Source organism: Orbicella faveolata, unplaced genomic scaffold, assembly GCF_042242905.1.
Source record: "Orbicella faveolata isolate gen_17 unplaced genomic scaffold, um_ofav_v1 contig_24, whole genome shotgun sequence".
Classification (NCBI taxonomy): domain Eukaryota; kingdom Metazoa; phylum Cnidaria; class Anthozoa; order Scleractinia; family Merulinidae; genus Orbicella; species Orbicella faveolata.
Genome location: NW_028301552.1, coordinates 22,690,174 through 22,709,831, shown reverse-complemented (window position 1 = coordinate 22,709,831; position 19,658 = coordinate 22,690,174). Strand labels below are relative to the sequence as shown.

Here is a 19,658-nt window from a genome sequence, read left to right as displayed (position 1 = left end):
CGTTTGTAAGGCTTATCTGAAGTTGTACCCACCCAGGAAAAGAAGGGCATTAGAACCCACGCTAAAAACTTACATCTTACATACTCTGTTGCAGTAAAAATACGCCTCAGAAATTTTTCAAACTATGCGGTTCCGGATTTGAACAAAAATATCGGCGGATCGACGGATCTGGTGAAAAAAGTAATAAAAAATGACACGGATGGTTAGATTCACCCCCCCCCCCCCCCCTCCTTATTATATCACTTGATTTAAGCAGAACTTGAAGTTATAAAGGTACAAGTAATATATTCATGCATCTTGGAGATATCATCATTTTACAAGCTAAAATTAGGTTACTATTTAGTGCCTTACAATAACTCTTCATTGCCAACCTTTGAAAGACTACAATTTCAGTTAACGGCTCCAGTCGCATCATAGAGATATTTATTGTCTTACATTTAGATAACTGGTATTGTATTCCATTACCAAATTGCTATAGCCTTCTGATTGGCTCACTGAGTTGGAATTTCCGCTCGGTTTGGAAGAAAAAATAAACCTATCTATCACTTTAAGCTGAATAGAGCGATTTTAGCTTGAATATCGAAAAGTAAGTTGTTTTGCATTACTATGCTAGCGATTGGCTTACAAAACTCGCTCCACTTTTTCATCCACCAGAATTTGATAAAACCGTGACCAACACCAATCATGATTTTCTCGCAAGCGTGTTCCCGTGCTTCACGTCAGCAACATGTATTTACTTCGAGTTTTGATTGCTCCATTGGATTGTCTGTATTATTTGTGATTGGCCAGAGTGATTACGTTGCTTTTGGTTTTACGACACTCATTGGAGAACTGCTCTATAATATTGATCAGTTTATAATAACTCCATGTTATAATAAGATATTTAGCACTTATCGATATACATCATATTTACCGATTGTACCTAAAGCTTAAACACACACACAAAAAAATATAATAAGTGCGAAGGTATTTGGCCTTGATCGTCTTCAAGGAAGTATGATAACTATAGCACTCTTTATTATATGACTGAAAAAAAAAACTACTTCATTGTGAGTGGCGCTTTCGTAATTTTCTCCGCCATGGCGTTAAACTGTTACAGCGATTTGAAGTCGATTATCATTTGCCTTTTTTACACGCTGGGCGTTTCATTTCCGCTAGTTACGGATTTCAAATGTTCCCGCGCGCAGCCGTGTTTCATTTTAGGAAAGCTTGTTGGGAAATTATGATGTCATTGTGCGGTTGAACGTTTTTAAAATACAGCATTGCGCGAGTCTAAAGATATTAAAGTGTTTCTAACTGTTAACAATTTTTATTCGGAATGAATTTTTTCAGAAATCTTCCTCTGTAGGCTCGAGATTGAGATATCGGACCGCACGATGACGTCATAATTTAACATAAAGTAAACATGGCGACGCTTAGTGTGATTTAAGCTGAAAACCAAACACATTGTGCTCAACAACTTACAGACTTACTTGACTGAAAGTCCTCTTTGCCCCTCATGAGACATAGGGCTTCCACCGTAGCTCTCCACCAGACCCTGTTCTTTGCGGTCTTCTCGGCCTCACTCCATGCCTTCCCTTTGTTATCCTGCTCCTTTGTCACCTTTCGTCTCCACGATTGTATTGGTCTTCCCTATTTCCTTTTACGTTGAGGGTTCCAACAAAAGAGATATGAATTAACTTAAAACCTCAGTTAACTTAAAACCTCAATTACCCTAAAACCTCTGAAGGGGTTTGATTCCAACCGTTCGCAACGCGTGCTTTTAGAGGGTGGTAAAAGGTATTTTCGTGATTCGTGAATGGCCTAAATTTTTTCTCGTGAAATGTGAAATGGCTTGTTTTTTTCTCGTGAATCGCGATTTCTTTAGTAGCCGTGAACCGTAATTTTCCAAAATAATTCTTGGCGAATTGGAAAGTATCTAATTCATAGTGAACCGTGATTTTTGTTGTGCCTTCTATTATTTTCGACAGTAATTAACAATATTGCATGACCGTGACAGGACAACCATCATTTTGTTGTTTGACCTTTGTGTTCTTGGTATTCGGTGACCTTTGTTCGGATTTGTTATTTGACCCATCATTTGCGTCCTTTATTGCAACGCACCGTCCGACAGGAAACAACTTATAAGTGCAAGGCTGGAATTCTTCCTCTCAACATTTATCAGACTGCTCTCCACCAGGGAGAACGGCTAGAGTTTGCACCAGAAAATGAAGATCAAAATGACTTTTCAAGAGGTAAAGGAGAGAAGGTGCGATTTCATCAAGGGATTCTGGAGGCGATCAGCTTTCTGAATATGATGAAGACTCCTCCGACCACAGGGCGCCCATACAAGCGGCGTGTCTGTTCTGTTTGTATGTTCGAAATATAAAGAAATGTACGGGAACATCGAAGAGTCTTAATATCGTAAACTGATATCGAGTAATATCTATGTTAAAGCTCAAAATAAACGTAAGCCTACCTCAGTTGTTGTGTATTGTCGTTTCTGCGGCTCAAAATGGCGAATTTGAGCGATTTAGTGGGTTTGCGTTGGCTGTTACTACGCGTTATAAGAAGGAGACAAGCGTAGTTAATAATCAGACACGGCCGAGTGTGTGAGAAACACTTCTGTCGCTGTAAAGTGTACGAAATGGGCAATGAAATTTTCCTGTAAACTCACCTAAGTTGTCTTCTCGTCGTTTCTTGTGATTTTACAGCGTTAAAATCTTCTTAGCGGCGGATTAAGACCCTTTGTGAGCAGGTTGGTGGAAACCCAGGTAACTCAAGGAGGAAAAAAAGAATAGGAATAAGAAAAAAAAAGAACTGCCTATACCAGGATTCGAACCGCTGACCCTTCCATCCGACTTCCAAATCTTATCGCTGCGCCACCGTGTAATAATGAATTGAGCGTAAAGGAATAAAGCTATTAGGTCATCACAGCACATTGGAAAGGCAAACGCAGTAAAGAAAGGCAAATAAGTAAAAGAAAAAAAAAGAAAAAAATAAGTAAAAAAGAAAATAAAAAGTTCTGGTTTCACTAGGAGTTGAACTCGTAGCCTCCCGCTCACAAGGCAGATATCTTCTCCACTGGGTAAAACTAACAAGTATACTATTTCTGGAGAGATATTGAATAAATCGATTTGTACGGAAGCGCTGGGCAGTTTAAAACAGAAGGCTCAAGTACGTTCCTGGCACGAACCTCATTTATTATTGTACTTTTATCTTTCTAGTACTTGCCTACTCGTAAGACTACAATACCTCCTGGGGGGGGGGGGGTTACTCTAACATAGGGTATATAAATCAGGGCGTTTGGGTTTAGAAGGCTATCATTTTTCACGAAACTGACCAGTTGGTTGAAGATTTTATCTAAACTAAGAAAACCAGAAATTGCCACTCAAAAATATCAAAAAGTGAAATCGGCAAGTTTAAATTTTTGCAACTCAACCTCTACAGCGTCGACAGATGACTATCATAAAACAGTACTGGATATTACTAACTGTCAAAAATTGGAATTCAGACGGAAATCGGTGGTTTTAATACTGGTTACTCTAGTATAAGGTAGCAAAATTCAGCTGAACTAGCTCTGGTATAGGCTAAGGGTTCCAGGGTCCCAGCGGCACATCTCCACCCAGAAATTCCTAAAGTACCTCCACCCCGGGCAATACCTACAATACTTAAAACAAGCCATAGGCCCACAAGTACGCATTGCGGACCTATATGACTGCGTTAGAGCTGGCACTAGTTCTACCGCACGTGGGGCCTGGAGGAAAACGTGTTTAGCAAAATCCAGCAGAATATATCATAAAGACGGTTATGGATCCAGCTGAAATTCTTCATGCTTTAGAAACAGCGATCCTGGAGAGGAATGAAGGCACGATCTTTCCTATGATCGATACTTTGCGGCTTACTCATACGGATTTAGGTGAGAGAAATTTATGATTATTTAAAGACGATGGGTGAGAGTTGAGAATGAATCAGGTTGAAATTCTTACTGGATGATGAATGTAATTTTTGCAGACGAGTTGGAAGAGCTCAGGGACATTGTAGTTTGTTTATGTAAGGGAGATTACTTGAGAGCATTGCAACAAAAAACTCCACAGCATCTATTACATACTGCAGCGGTAACAACAGGTGAGAAAGACATGAACAGCTTCGGGTTTTCCTCGGTGTAAGAACCTGTGAAGATTTTCTTTGTTTTGTAGCTTTTGTTAGGATAAGGGTCTGTTATGCCGAGTTTTTTTGTTTTCTTTGTTTTACGTCACTCATAATTATTACAGGTTCTTACACTAAGGATGAGCCACAGTTTCATGCTTTAAGTCTTTAGGGCTTACTATTGCCCGCTTAGTCAGGCAAATAAAAGATAAAAGATAGAATAAGAAAAATAAGTGCGGAAGCCAAGCACTACACTAGTGTGTCTCATATTTTAGTTTTTTATGTTATCGTCGCATATTTGAGAATCTTTCTATATTATTAACTTTCAATAATTCATCTTTTTATTCTGTAAATAGTTATATGACAACCACTGGTTTTTCAGTTACTACTGTTCTGTGTTAACTACCCTCTGTAAATAAAGTTTATTATTATTATTATTATTATTATTATTATTATTATTATTATTATTATTGTTATTATTATTATTGTCCTCACGTAATGTTTGCTTAGAGTCCTTACGGCCGAGACCAGACCATGGTCCTGGGGCACTAGGGGATAGCCAGTTTTGAGCTTGATAGCACCCTCCTCAAAATGTGTGCTGTACCTAGCAAGGTTATCTTTTGTAGTTCACTGATGCTTATTTGGCCGGGAATTCTTCCAAGATAAGTTTCTAGTCCCTTTTTGATAGCTCCAAGTGGTATCTGGTATCGTTTCCGTTCTCATGCTCCACATTCGGCTTGTTTTGATTTCCAAGTCCTTATATTTGGATAGTTTTTCAGTGACTTTCATGGATGTGTTTCTATCTGATGGTACTGCCATGTCAATAAATTTACAGGTTTTCATTTTGTGGTCTTTAATCACTATATCGGGTCTGTTGGCTGTTATTTTCCTGTCTGTGTGTACTGGCATGTCCCATAATATCATGACATCCTCATTTTCTGTAACTGTTTCCGGCTCATGGTCATACCACTTTTCTGATGTCTTTATATTATAGTTGTGACAGACTTTCCAATGTATATATGCGGCTGCTTTATCGTGTCTGTGGGTATATTCTGTTTTCGCAAGTTCAGGACACCCAGACACGATATGGTTGATTGTTTTGTTGTATTTGTTATACATCCTGTATAGGGGGCTAGTACCGTCTTTGATAATACTGGCGTGGTATGATCTGGTAGCTAGGCTTTGGTCTTGGGCTGCGATTACGAATCCTTCCATTTCTGCCTTCAGTCCACTGCTTTTGAGCCACTGGTTGGTTTTGTGGTGGTCAACATCTGCTTCCTTTATTCTCTTTGGGTATCTTTCATGGAGGGCTTTGTCCTCCCATTGCTTTGTTAATTTTTCTTGGGTCTTATTTCGTGCCATTTGTTTGGTTCTCTTTGCATATTTGGTGGTTGTTTCTTCTGCTTGTTTGTCTGGTATTGTTAGGTCTAGTTCTTGTTTGAATTGTTCTGCTTGCCTTTGTATAGAGTACAATTTCTTTCTGCCATCATGTTCTTGCACTAGTTCGATTAGGGGATCATCAGTGTTCTTTAGGTATGTATCGAGCCCTATCTTGGTTGTTTTGTAAGAGGCTTCTAATTGGATAAGACCCCTACCACCAGCATTTCTTGGGAGGTAGAGTCTGTCTACATCTGCTTTTGGGTGATGCATTTTTGATAGGGTGAGTAGTTTTCTTGTTTTTGTGTCTAACCTCTTGATTTCACTCATCTTCCAGTCGATTATGTTAAAACTGTAGGTCACCACTGGGATAGCTAAGGTGTTGATTGGCTCAAATCTATTGGCAGCATTGAGCTCCGTTTTTAGGACCATCCTTACTCTGCGGTAGTATTCCTTCCTCACTTTTTCTTTCATCTTGGCATGCTGTATACCATCACCTTCATCTATGCCAAGGTATTTATATGTGTTCTCTTGGTCTAGTTCCTCGATGCAGGTGTCAATGTCAAGTTGTAGATCGGAAGTTTCTGTCAGCTTTCCTCTTTTGAATGTAGCTTTAGTGCAGTTGTCCAGCTCAAATTCCATCTTGATATCATTGCTGGATGTCTTTACAATATTGAGTAGGCTGGTTTGCCGGCTGTCACTTTTTGCATATGTTTTTAGGTCGTCCATATAAAAGAGGTGGCTGATTGTTCTACCCTGGGCTTCATACCCATAAGTGGTTGCCTTTAGTAATGAGCTCAGTGGAGCAAGGGTAAGACAGAATAGGAGTGGAGAGAGAGAGTCTCCTTGAAAGATTCCAATTTTGATATTGTTAGGCCTTGATGCCATTGACCCTTCAGCGTGGTTGAGGTGTAAAGTTGTCTTCCAACATTTCATGCTTTCTGCGATAAAGTTGACAGTCACAGGGCAGATCTTATAGATTTCCATGCACTTTATTATCCATGTGTGAGGTACACTATCAAATGCTTTCTTATAGTCTATCCAGGCTGTGGATAGGTTCTTTTCCTTGGTCTTACAGTCCTCCAGAATCATCTTGTTTATCAGGAGTTGGTCTTTGCATCTGTAGCTCCCTCTCTTACAGCCTTTCTGCTCTGATGGTAGGAGCTGGTGTTCATTCAAGAAAGTGTTTATTATTATTATTATTATTATTATTATTATTATTATTATTATTATTATTATTATTATTATTATTATTATAATTTGCTACCTTGGTGGGAAACTGGTGGAAACTGAACCCATGATTTCTGAATTAGTTCTTGTTGGTTTCCTGAGCGAGCATCTTGGTCAATAAAATTTTTGTTTGCCTGATGAGATCCCAAGTTTATTTTCTTGGACCAACACCCAGAAAGAAATTCTTGGGTTATTTGTCAGGACTTTAAATATTTACTTCGTGTTAATTTTGCAATTATCATTTTATCCAGATGACCTATCTATCATAAACAGTCCTCTACACCTTTTGCCTTTGCCAGTAGGCTAATTGTGTTAAACCAGCATTCCTGGGCAAGACTCTTTAAACTCTCTCATTGCCTCTCTTCAGCCCCAACCTCTCTCTGCCAAGGTTCAGATATTCATTACAGAAATCTGCTGAGCAAGGTGAGTGCAGACACAAAAGTTGAAAGATCCACCTGAGGGCAAGCCTGCTCCAGCTATATCCTCTCATGTTACATTACGCCTGCACTGACATCACTCAGTGGATACTTCCCATATGATAAAAACCACCTTTAAGCCTCTGTGGAAACGAGAGCCCCTGTAGTACAATTTATCTTTTTGCATTACAGATAATGATCAGTTGATGAAAGAGATATTGTTGTTACAAGAGAATGAATGCTCACCTGTCAGGTCAGCTGAGGTTTTGAATAATTGAATAATTTCTTTGAAACTTCTTTTTTTTTTTAAACTTTTAATGACAATTACTTTGCTAAAAGAACTTAGGGATGGACAGTACTTACATGTAGCTTGCCTAGCTGGCAGTTTTGGAGGAATTTTTTGGTGGCCTTTCATGGTGCAGAACAAGCGGCGAAGGAGAGGCTCATTCTGCCCCATGAAACACTACCAAAAAGTTAAACCCCATCATCAGCTATGCAGGCAAGGATGTACACTATTTTAAGTTGGCAGCTTTGCTTTAAGTGTGTGCAGTTATTCGTGTGTCTGTAATTTTTTCTTGCAAATTTGGAAGGTACTGGAAGTTTGCTCAAATATATTTATTTTAATAAATAAAGCTTTAAAGTCAATCGTTAAAGCGCAGTTAATGGAGCGTGACGCTATTTACGTACAGTCACTAGCTTACTGTTGTTAAACGTAACGCAATAGAACTGTTACGCATTAGAACATTATAGAAGTCTTTCTTGTCTAGTTTAAACAATATTCACAATAGCCTTTCATGTATACATGTTGCAACAACGTCCGGTTTAACTATATCATGCTTTTTGTATGGCTAGTCTTTTAAATAGCCCCATTCTTGTTTCGTTCAAGGCCGCATGGACCCTGTACGTTTCATGGTACACGATTTTATATTGGTTTAAACCTAGACATCAGTCTACCTATAAAAGAGGCTTAGCTTGGACTTAAGCATCATTCGCTCGTTATATCACTACTGTAACTTTTAGTTAGCCCTCGAAATTGTAACTCCCACCCTTCCCTCCCTTTGGAGCTTTATTGTCGTTGTTCATTAATATAAATAATAAACTGGGGTTCACCTCTCGTGACACGCTATCGGTTAAGTCTTGCAGCGACTTCCCCAAGCTTCGTTTTCGCTAATTTAGTGGCGCTATTTAATGCTCTTTTATGCCTCTTCTTGTCCGATCCAGCACATGCCGGCGGAGTCGGCTCGTAGTGCTGGGGAGATAAGTAAGGCTTGAGAACTGTCTACACTCTAGCACGATGCTGACCGGAGGTCAGCTCGTAGTGCCGTTTAGAGTTACGCTACTAGGACGTGCAAGCTTTTGGCCTCGCCGACTTGTCCGATCCAGTGCAGAATTAACCGTTGGGGAGATAAGTTTGGCATTTGGTCACGCAATGGAAGTTCGTCTGTCACGCCGATTGCGGAGCGGTGTTCCCCCCTTTACGCCATAGAACGCGTGTTTATTGCTTGTGTTTGTCGGGATAATTAAAGCATTACTCCCTAGGAACTGCAACATTAATGTGTAGAAAATTAACAAATATTGACATGACTAGAGTACTGGCTTTCCAACAAAGCCTTACATGTATCTCTCAAAATGAATCAGTGGAGCGTGATGGTGTATTGCCTTCATATGCAACTTAAAGAATTTTCATCTCTGGCCAGTTTTCTTAAAGAAACTACGGTACCATACATACAAATTGTAGTAATTGATTTTACCTAAAATTGCACGCAAAAAATACAAAAAGCGCTGCAAGAGGAAGCTTTCGCTTTTTGTCGCTGCACTTCTCCCTATTTTTTCACTCGCTGACATTTTTTGCCCTGGGCTCCAAGTGACTGAATGCCTGGAAGAGGCTAACTCTCCAATATCTCCTATAAACATTTATAATTTATGTTATAATTTTACAATTTTTTATGGGTGTTATGACAAATTATCAACTCTCTTCATTGCTTTAAAGCAAACATCTTTTTCTTGGCAGACATGCGTTGGTGTTTTTCACAGGTGTGGCTTGTCTTGACCTCTTTATTCAGTGTAACTGGACTGGCCCAATACCTTCACTTGCTTCAGTGCTGCCACAGTCTGGGCAAGAATGCTCTAATCAACAGATTATAGCAAGACTCAGTCAAGATGGAGAGGTACAACAATATAAAATTATTAAAAATATGTTTTAAAATGAAATATGAGTAGGCTGGATGAGGGTCTTACAGTACATCTATGCCTCTAAGTTATTATTTCACTTCATGTTAAGCTAAGCAAATGATGTCCAGCAGTTTTATTCTTTTTGTTAAGTCTTAGGTATCTTTAAGGTAGTCCTTTACTTAAGCCTAATAGCTTTCCTGGGCCTCCTTGCCTTATACTTTGTTATGTTGTAAATATATTTATAAATAGCAAAAATAGTGTATGAACAAGAACAAGAACAGATTGGTGATTAGAATACATGTATATTTAAAATTGTCTACTCAGGGATTTTTGCTTTTTTGCCTTGCTTAATATTTGGTGGCTTCTTCTTTGTCAGAGCTAAAAAAGGGGCTTATTATTGCTCGCCTATGTGTTGTTGTCATCTTTAATTTTGAATTAAAGGCATGTAAGTGTGTGAGAGTGGTTTCCTTGCATTTATAGTGCCTTTGGATGTGAGTGGTGAGAAGCCACTGAAAAATTCAGAAGTCAACGGGAAAAACAGATAATTTGAATTGGCCTTGGAAAATTTCAGAGTATTTTTGTCCTAAACAGGGTCAGGGTTTCCTGACCCTTGGCAGCACCTCTATACCCAGACATGGGTCAAGTACCCTCTTCTCCTTGGTAACATAACTCTTTTATCTTCAAAGCTTGAATACAGCTAAGATTTTCCTCATTACAGGAAATACATGTTCAATATGCTGAGCTATTTATCACTGTTTAAAGATATAATCATCACAAATAGATTGCAACATAGTCAAGTACTTTTTCTTTCAGTCCTTTACCAATCCTTTGATGGATGCCCCCCTGCTTTTCTTGACTGCCAAAGCAATCTTAGTTGAATGTGAAGAATCCTTGACTGTCTGCCAGGTAATGATTAAAAAAGTCAATAATAAGATAAAGCAGTTTATTAATTTTTTAATCTCGCGATAATGTTTGTCATTGTTGTCGTATCCTTTGTCTACTGCAGATGTTCAACTAAATTTCATCTGCATGTCATCCAGTCATTTCTAATCATGCATTTTTGGCAAATTTTGAGCATCCTTAAAGCCATGCACCGGGTTCCTCCGGTTTTCCTTCCTCCACTAAAACCAACATCTCCAAATTCCAATTCGACCAGAATAGAGGACCTGCATGAAAACCAGGTAAGGCTGATGTGGCTTCCTCTCTAAATATTGTAATTTATTCTATGTTCTGTTGTTTTTAACTTGAAAAAGTGCACTAGGTATTTTGTAAGTCTGGGTAAAGTTTGCCTAAATCAGCTACAATGTTTACATTGCACCTGCCAGAATAACAATGTACAAATCTGCTATAGTTGAAAGTATTACTAACAGACAGGGTGTGCTTACTTATTGAGTTCTTTGTTGCAGTCTACTTGTATCTGGGCCTTGAGGTGTCTAACAATACAGAGACAACTCTTAGATGAACAAAATGAGCTGATGAAGAATAAAATATTCCATTTAATGGACAAAGGTCTGTTGTGCATTGTGCATTATATATTCTGTTGTTAAGTAAACTGTGCAGAAATGTTTCATTTTGTTGCATTAAAAACCTGTGCAGTCATGGTGTAATGGTTAGCTCACTGGGCTTTGGAGTGAGCAGACTGGCTTCAAGGAAGACACTTAAAAATACTCTCACAGTGCAGCTCTCCACCCAATTGTACTGAAATGGGTATCAGGGAATGTACAAGTGATGTAAATGAACGTCTGTGGTTGTTCATTGTGATGAAGTACATGCACAGTAATAATAAAATATCATACTATCATAATAATATTGTTATATATCATCTTATTATACAGCTTTAATCAGTTTATCAAAAGTATTATGCATGTACTGCATGTACTGCTCAAAAGTAAGTTACCACCTTCTCGCGAGACGAGATTCTCGTCTCTCAAAACAAGAATGTCGTCTCGAGAGATGTGACTCTCGTCTTGAGAGACAAGACTTTCGTCTCGTGAGAGCTTTAAAAAACTGTAAGTACGGTTGCCTGAACTTCTTGCAAGATTTTAATAGCCTATTGTGAAGCAAACAATGCAGCAACAACACAGCGAAACTTTGCGCGATCTGACGAAGCTTCGTTTGTGAGTGCCGGCGCCGGATTTCCCATGTTTACCACGTTCATAAAAGATGTAACTCCAGAAATTTTCAACCCACATGGTTTGAGAATGGTATCTGTGAATATATACGCCGCAAATTTTTCAGTTTTCAGTCGAAAACATATCGTTCATGACGTCCACAGTGTCCAGACCTGTACGCTGAAATTGCTTCTTTTGCTGGTCAATCCCAGTGGCTTCTTTCGCCAAACGAACGCCACGATTTATGAAATCATTAACTTCACTTCAGTAGAAAGGTGCTGTATACATGAAAGAAAGGTTAACAGTGACATGTTTAAAAGCAAACATGGACCATTCAGGACCATTCTTGGCCTTTGAGCGGTACTGTACTCAACTAAGTAAAGTAGGCATGCTTGCTGTTTCCTTTACAACTAAATAACTGAGTTGGGAAAAGAAATATAATTTTGTACAAATTGTCATGTTTAATAAGGCAGTTGTCATGAGTACTATCTCTCTCACTGGACAGTTAAGTGACTGTAGTGCACTGTATATTTTGTACCCTTGACTATTTGCTTTTACTTACCCTGCAAGCACATTAATTACTTACAACACAAACGTTATGATATAATTATATTTTTTCCCACAGTTCAAGAGAGGACAACTTTTCTTTCTGTTGAAAGAAACAGGTACAATTTGAATGCATGTTAAAATAAAGTAGTATTGTTCAAAATAGAATTAACTATGGTAGTGTTTCAAATGCATTCATAAAGTTAACAAGCAATCTGTGTACTGAATTCAACTCACCATCGATCTTCAAAAAGTATACTGAATAGTTCACCGATGCAGTAGCTCCCTTACAATCACCTCACTAACACGAAACTGAATTAATTGCCGCTCTTCCCTGTCACAAAGAAAAGCTCAGGCATCATATTGTATAAAGAACCCCTTTAAAAACAGCCATCATGTTAATGTTATATCCCAAGTGTTGTGCCCTCTTAGTGGTTAGGCTAACACTGTGCTGCTGATGCAGTGTACAGTAGAAACATACCAAGTGCGAATTCATGTAGTTTTAATTAACTAAACACCTGACTTTATTCAAATGGAGGGTTGGTGTATTTGACATCAAAGTAGGCAATAAGCAAGTGAGCATTGAAAAAATGCATATAAATGGTGTAAGCATGGCAACCTCCCACAGGTCACCGCCCATGGCACCTGTCACACTATATGATTATTGACAAATCTCATTGAATAAAGTACTTAAAGTGGTATCTAATGGTGGATAATATAATGAAGGTTTGTATGTATACTAACTGCCACTTGTTGTTTAATGAGCTTATGCTCCCATAGGCTGTAGGCCTGCATGTATAAATTAGCAATTATTGATTAATTGATTGACCTAATAGTGGTTATAGTTATGTGCTTGCCATCACAAGGTTGTATATAGCTTCACCTTATACCTGGGAAAAGGAGGTCCATCTCAGTGAATTGATATTTGGAAAAATTTGGAAAAATAGCCAACAGTATTTATTTTATTTCAATTTTATGAGGTTCATTAATATTTATAATATATGACTGAGAAAATTACCTTAGTATGATTGGCTGAGAGTAGGCAAATGCAAATCCATATCCACGGGAACATTGACTCTGTCATTAATCAATGTAATGAGCAATTCAGGACTTGCACTGGCCATGATATTTGAAAATTCTTTCAAATTACATTCATGCATAACTTTCAAATATCACTTGTAGTGCCAATCCTTTATTGCACTTGCATTCACAGGATAACCTACTGAAACTAATTAATTAACACCATTTTGTAACTGTTTTCATTAGGAGTGTCGCAACCCAGATCCACCTTGAACTGGGATATTTATATCTTTACTACTATGACACCACAAAAGCCAGGGTAAGTGAGTAGTTAATTACAATGCGCTTGCCATGAAATCCTGGGTGCCCAGCACTTAAGTTTCCATGAAAGAAGTAAGTTTTATTGAGTCGTCCAAAGGCAAAAGTTAGTCATGTGTGGCACCTGGGCTTTTGTAGATCACATCCCTGCTATCACATTAAAAACATGTTTAATCTCCAGACAATCTCCTGGTGAAGATTGCTTCTCTTATTAGATATTTTTTCAATTTTTTTCAATTCTTTCATTGTTTATTGGTGAGGGTCTTTGGGGTAGCAGCAGGTTGCATTGAACTCCCAATAAATCCTACATGCATACTTTCAGGAACATTTCACTGTGGCTCAGTCCAACTTAGGCTTACAAGTTGAAATCACAGGTAAAATATTACTAAAGAAAAAAATGACTTTATTTATTCTTGATAGATAGATAGATAGATAGATAACCTTTATTTTAAAACGATGAGTATTAAAGCTACATGAGCTTGTGGGGTTGTTTGTAATTAACTAATCGCTAAGTAACTAAAAAAACTAAAAACTAGGGGTATTTACAGAAAAAAAGTTTGAACCTAAGTCAGCGATATATACAATAAGAGATTGTTAGCATAAGTTTTTAAGTATATACAAAGTCATCTTTTCTAAAACTACAAGTGGATGCAGACGTTATCTTAAAGCTGAATTCATTAAAATTAACTAGAGATGGTCAGTGTCTATACCACAAAGGCTACTGGGCCAGCAATTATTAATTTATAATAAATTATATATTTAATTGTCAAAAACAAATATTTGGTAATAGACATTAAAATTAACTGTGGCAAGGTTAAAAACCCCAACTGGCAGGAGGCACACCGGTTGGTTATTCACAACCATGGTCGAGTAGTTGAACTTGGATCTGCTGTAAAACAATTCCAGTTAGCCAGTCATCATCAGAGGGGACTTTGAACATGGAACATCCGTGTTTTAATACTGGCACCTTAACTACTTGGTCTTGGTCTCCAATAACTGCACTCTTAAGTTTCCATTATTTGTAATTATTACATGGATTGTGTTTGTAGCTGTTGTAACGTGCACTCTGATTGGCCAGTTGTAAGGCATTATTCTCCCGTAATGCCCATGGGCTGATTACGGGCCCGCAAAACCAAAGCAAAAAGTCATATGATAAACAACTTATTAACCTCGCTATTGTTCAGTCAATACAGTAAGGTCTCGGTTTGAGATTTTCCCATAAAGACCTCACTCTTGGTTAATAAGTAGTTAATATCAAAACAAGATATTTTTGAAGTAACTGCATGACTGTAATGTTTGATAATAAACCTTCCGTGAACATTTGTATTGTTCATTTGTCAGGTGCTCTTGGAAAGAGAACAAAATTTCAAGAAAATGATTTTGCTCAGCCAGTATTATTGGTTCAAAGAGAAGGAACCATCAATGGAATTCCAACAGGTAGGGCAGTAACAAATTTGTTTCCATCGATCTGAAAGCAATTTATTGTTCATAGATCAGTGGGTAGCATTGTGCTTGACAGAGAACTTTTAAAAACCTGTTTCTTTGTCAGGTTCCACATGTTAATATCTGTAGCTGTACTATTATTTCTAGCTTTAGACTTCTTGCTGAAGAGAGAAAGACAGCATAAACTTTTTTCACATTTATACAGACACTAGCTGCTGTTGAGCCCAGAGCTTTAATTCAGAGTCATGGATTTTTGGCTCATGTAGATAACTATAGTTAAAAACTTCTACTCATCAGATAATTGACTTTGCCTCTTGCATGAAACTTTTGTATCAGAAGAGGTGGATAATCCTCAGTATGATGCTGCTACATGCATTTAAACAAATGAAATGAATAAGTATAGTATGACTGTAATAAAGATACATCAAACTTCGGCATGAGTAACGTAATAAGTTTTTTTAATAATTAAAAGAACAGTCAGTGATTGTACGTACGTACACACTGCACTTTAGTATTAAATTGCTGATGTTTGTAGCTACATGTTTGTGCTTTCCTCTTAAAATTGATAACATTTTGGTTATCCTGCAGATGAATGTACTGAAATGATTAACCGACAGAATTTGCCTAGAGTAAGTTACTTTTTAGTCACTAGTAATGATAATAATAATCATGACTAAATTATGGTAGAAGGCTAGAAACTCACCAGTTAATCACTCACAGTCTGTCAGTCTGTCTGTCTGTCCACCTGTTTGTCTGTATTTCCATCTGTCAGTCAATTTGTTTATAGCCATGGTTAATGAGTATTGTCTTACACAAAAATAGAGAAGCTAAATGTGAATTATACTCTGATCAAGTACATGTATTACTGATGATATGTGTATACTTTGTAATGCTGTCATGCGTATCCAATGTTTTTATTTTATTTTAAAGGAGCTCAGTCACGGTATTTTGAGTTATTTTGGCCACGTATAAAATAACCTTTAAATGGTAGGAAACCTGAAAATAACAGTTTAATAAGATAGAAAAACACCAAAGAGATAATGATAAACCATAAAAGAACAAAGATGGCTAAGGATAGAGAAGATTGACATGGATTACAAACAACGAATTTGAAAAATTGCGGCTAATCTTTTCAATATGTGCAAACCGTGACTGAGCTCCTTTAAATAAAGTGTGATAAATACCTTTACAATATTTCAATTCTTGTGCATGTAGAAATGTTGTTGAGAACTAAGAATTAATTTTTCTGAAAGTAGTTTAACACAAAAACAAGCTGCCCTAAAATATTATTACATGTAATTTGATGGGTACCATACATGTAGAAGGAATGTGGTGGTTTGTTCTCTCTAGTAGAATAATCACAAAAATGCTTGTCCTGTTTACATTCATCACTTGCTGTTCTTTATTTTTCTTGCTTAGGATGTTGCACTTGATGATGATGTACTTCTGAATAAGATCCAGTTCAAAGATACAAATACTCAGCAAATTAGCCAGACTGTTCTCAGTGCCTTAGATCAGGCTGTCATCCTTGGACTGACGTAAGACTTGTTATTTTAATGAACAGTTGCTTGTGAACCCAACTTTTCTGTATTTGATTGTAATTTAGTATTTAGAGCAGTTGAAATGGCTGGTGAACTTGTTCAACTAAATTTGTCTTTACCGTAAGAGTCAATCAGTTTAATATAACAAAAAAAAAACAACAAAAAACAAACAAATTATGTCATTCTGGTATTAATTTTACTGCTTGACCCTTATGTGTAGTTTTCCTGAAATGTGTATCCAAAGTTGGAGAATCTTACTGGATGTTTTTTTTTCTTACTTACCCCAGAACAGTTCTGGTTCTTTGATTCAAATTCTGAATTTACCATGGAATAAATGTAATAATGCAAATCATTCAAACGTAGAATATTTCTCTAAAATTCAGTTACCGTAACAGTTTAAAATGTTGTTCAGTTGTGGTCTGCTTTTAGACCAAGTCAGCAGTCTCGGGACAGTTCTTTCCTGTGGTAGGCATATTGGGGCAGTCAGCCCCTGTAGTGGACTATACAGAGAGCCTACACCCAAGCCAAGCTATAGAAATAAGGAAAACATAAGGAAAGCTGGCATTTTGTTATTTAAAAGACCCTTTCAAAATACCTTGTTCAAAAGCACCTAATGGAGTCCTGGGCATAGCTTGCATTTTTTCATGGAGTACACACCAAGAAAAACTTAATGATCAGGAGTAACTTAATATGTTCTTTAAATAATCTGCTGTAGAGCCGGCTAAAATTTAAAGCCGTCTTTGTTGCCAGAATGTTTCGTGATTTATTGCCAAGTGTCCTTAACTTTTTTTAGCGAATAAAAGTGAAAAACTTTCTTTTGCTTCTTAAATTGTGTATTAAAACCTGCTAACGTGCACTTAAGGACGTTCACGTTAATTGTTTCTGTGCATCCTTACTGCACATGCAAATTCACTTACCACGTCATGCATGAGAGCGTGCGCTAAGCAATAAAAATAATGAACAATGATGGGGCAGATGGCCATTGCTATAGCTTCGCCTAGCTTTAATGATCTTGGACGTTCGGTGACCCCTATTTTTCTTTTGATGGATCATTTTCTTTACTGATTTTCTATGTTTAGTGAAAAAAATGAAGAAAATCTATCAACTAGAAGCTTGAATTGTTTACAAAATGCACCATCGAATTCTGTTCTTTTTGGATCTTTGTTTATCTGTGTGAATTAATTGGTTTCAAATGCCTCTTGAAGGGTTAAGTTTTGTGAAAATGTTGGTAAAATTTAGAATTATTTATGCAAGAGACCCACTTCTACAAAATAATCATGACTAAGATTGTTTGCCTGCGTTGACTCACCTTCCACTTTTTTAACTATAAACCCCTGTAGACCATGCTGATTTGTCAAAATCAAATTAACAAATTAACCTTACATTTTTTGTAGTTTTGAACACAAGAAGAGTCAGGCAGTTAGCAAACTTAACAAAGAAAAGCTGTTGGCATATTTGGAGGTAAGTTTTGTCATAAAGCCATATCATTTTCCTTAACATTGGCTGAAAAAGAAACAGAAAGTGTTGCATTGACTTTTGCATGATAGTAAGTGTTTTTCAGCTAACCAAGCATATTAAAAGGCGCATTTAAGAGAATTTCATTCTTATTGTTGATTTTCTTTAGAGATGACTGGAAGCAGAAAATGTGTACAAATATTAGGAAATTAATACCATTCCATTCCAGCATCATTTCTGCATCACTTCAATTCATCAATTGAATTGAGCTAAATGGTAAGAGTTGATTTTTTCTGCAGGTAATCACAAATAGGCCCAAGGCTTGGTGTATTGACATGATGGCACTATTGATGAGAAGCAGATTAGAAAAAGAATCAAGTAGACGAGTGGAGAGGTCAATGATGCAGTTAGAGGTTAGTTATTCACATTATATTCTGTATTACTTCAATACGTTCTTGTTATATTGTTATGCACCACACATTTGCATTTCCTGTTGTGGTGAACATTGTGTATTTTTCATGACCTACATTTTTTTTTTCTCCTTTTGTTTTGGTAGGCTCTAGTGGATTCCATTGAACATTCCTCTCCTGAGGTCAGTTGTTTTTCTGCTGTTTGTTGTGAAATCTGTCTGGGGTGTACATGAAGTCAATGCTTGTATGTGATAACTATTTGTAGTGTGTACATGTAACTTTGCAAGTTGTTCAAAATTCAAAATAACAAGTTCATAAAATAAAATCATGTTAATCTTAAACTGCTTGTTTGGAAACCTCCAGATATCAGGTTGGTTTATTGTTTTAGGGCATGCATGATGTGAATGACTCTGTTGACTGGCTTGTAATGTATTTGTCTTTTTTGAGGGAACATTGAGGGGTTTCTAAACACTGTAATACCGCAAAAAAATCCGCAAATACCACAATATCAAAAAAAAAAAAAAAAAAAAAAATGCCATATACCACAACACTGCAATGCCGAGTCAAAACTGAATTTCATACCATAACCATGACTCTGTATGTCAAGTTTAGAGCAGATAGCATATAACAATTATTAGGAATTTTATAATGGTCGTTAAGTCAGGCAATGTTCAATTTAGACAAAATAAGTTACATCCATTGGCATGTTGGCTAATAATTAACAAAAGGTAACTTACTCTTTTCCGATTGGAAACTAGAAAAGGCTCAGAAAATGTTGGAGGACTTGGAGGATAATACTTATTACTGTCTAAATGCTAAAACATAGGCACGCAAGGCGTGCAAGAGTTATTTTTTTGTGTGAAGTGTCGGAGATTGGAGCATTCGTGGTACAGTAATGATTTGGTTAATTTGAAAAGTTTTTTTTGGTTGCGATGTTACATCAGTCGTGGTAAGATAGCTGAATAGTAAGCCATAAAATGTTTGACTGCATAAACTACAGTAATCTGACACGTCTTCAGATTGATGTAGATACCATCTTATTTTCTATCAGGCAATTTGATTCGTTCTTTGATACAACCCGCACTCTGATTGGTGTGACACGTGCACATGCATAACTCCATCACTCACTGATCACATAATCCCTCCAACCCCCAAGAGGAATTTTTGTTCAAAAATACTCAAGTTAATTTAGAGACTTTTCGGCATTTTATACGAGTCGTAAGTTTACCTTTCTACACAACACAACACAACACAACTTCACCGAAAATAGAAAGAAAGAGAAAAAACCTCTGACACATTGAAAGTCTGATTTAATTAAATTACACTTTAACTTGGTGCCGCGCAGTCTTCAAAGATCATTTGAACAGTTTTCAAACTTTTTACCTTTAAAAATATCGCACTGAAATGAATGTCATCAAATAAAACTATTAAGCTGCTACAGCAGAGACGTAAAAGCCGTCCAGAAATGAAAGCTTCTTTTTTGTTTAATAT

General features: G+C 37.1%; 1 protein-coding gene across 1 annotated transcript in view; it reads left to right on the top strand.

The window, feature by feature from the left end:
* Nucleotides 1-3,728: 3,728 nt before the first annotated feature.
* Nucleotides 3,729-19,658, top strand: part of LOC110068754 (tetratricopeptide repeat protein 27-like) — a 25,906-nt gene continuing 9,976 nt past the window's right edge. The window contains exons 1-15 of the mRNA XM_089291514.1: nucleotides 3,729-3,898; nucleotides 3,994-4,107; nucleotides 7,344-7,404; nucleotides 9,163-9,319; nucleotides 10,137-10,229; nucleotides 10,730-10,832; nucleotides 12,060-12,099; nucleotides 13,247-13,319; nucleotides 13,641-13,692; nucleotides 14,660-14,755; nucleotides 15,350-15,390; nucleotides 16,181-16,299; nucleotides 17,697-17,763; nucleotides 18,057-18,170; nucleotides 18,314-18,349. Coding sequence (XP_089147640.1) covers nucleotides 3,790-3,898; nucleotides 3,994-4,107; nucleotides 7,344-7,404; nucleotides 9,163-9,319; nucleotides 10,137-10,229; nucleotides 10,730-10,832; nucleotides 12,060-12,099; nucleotides 13,247-13,319; nucleotides 13,641-13,692; nucleotides 14,660-14,755; nucleotides 15,350-15,390; nucleotides 16,181-16,299; nucleotides 17,697-17,763; nucleotides 18,057-18,170; nucleotides 18,314-18,349 — 1,275 coding nt within the window. The 5' untranslated portion in view covers nucleotides 3,729-3,789. The remainder of the gene's footprint in view (nucleotides 3,899-3,993; nucleotides 4,108-7,343; nucleotides 7,405-9,162; nucleotides 9,320-10,136; nucleotides 10,230-10,729; nucleotides 10,833-12,059; nucleotides 12,100-13,246; nucleotides 13,320-13,640; nucleotides 13,693-14,659; nucleotides 14,756-15,349; nucleotides 15,391-16,180; nucleotides 16,300-17,696; nucleotides 17,764-18,056; nucleotides 18,171-18,313; nucleotides 18,350-19,658) is intronic.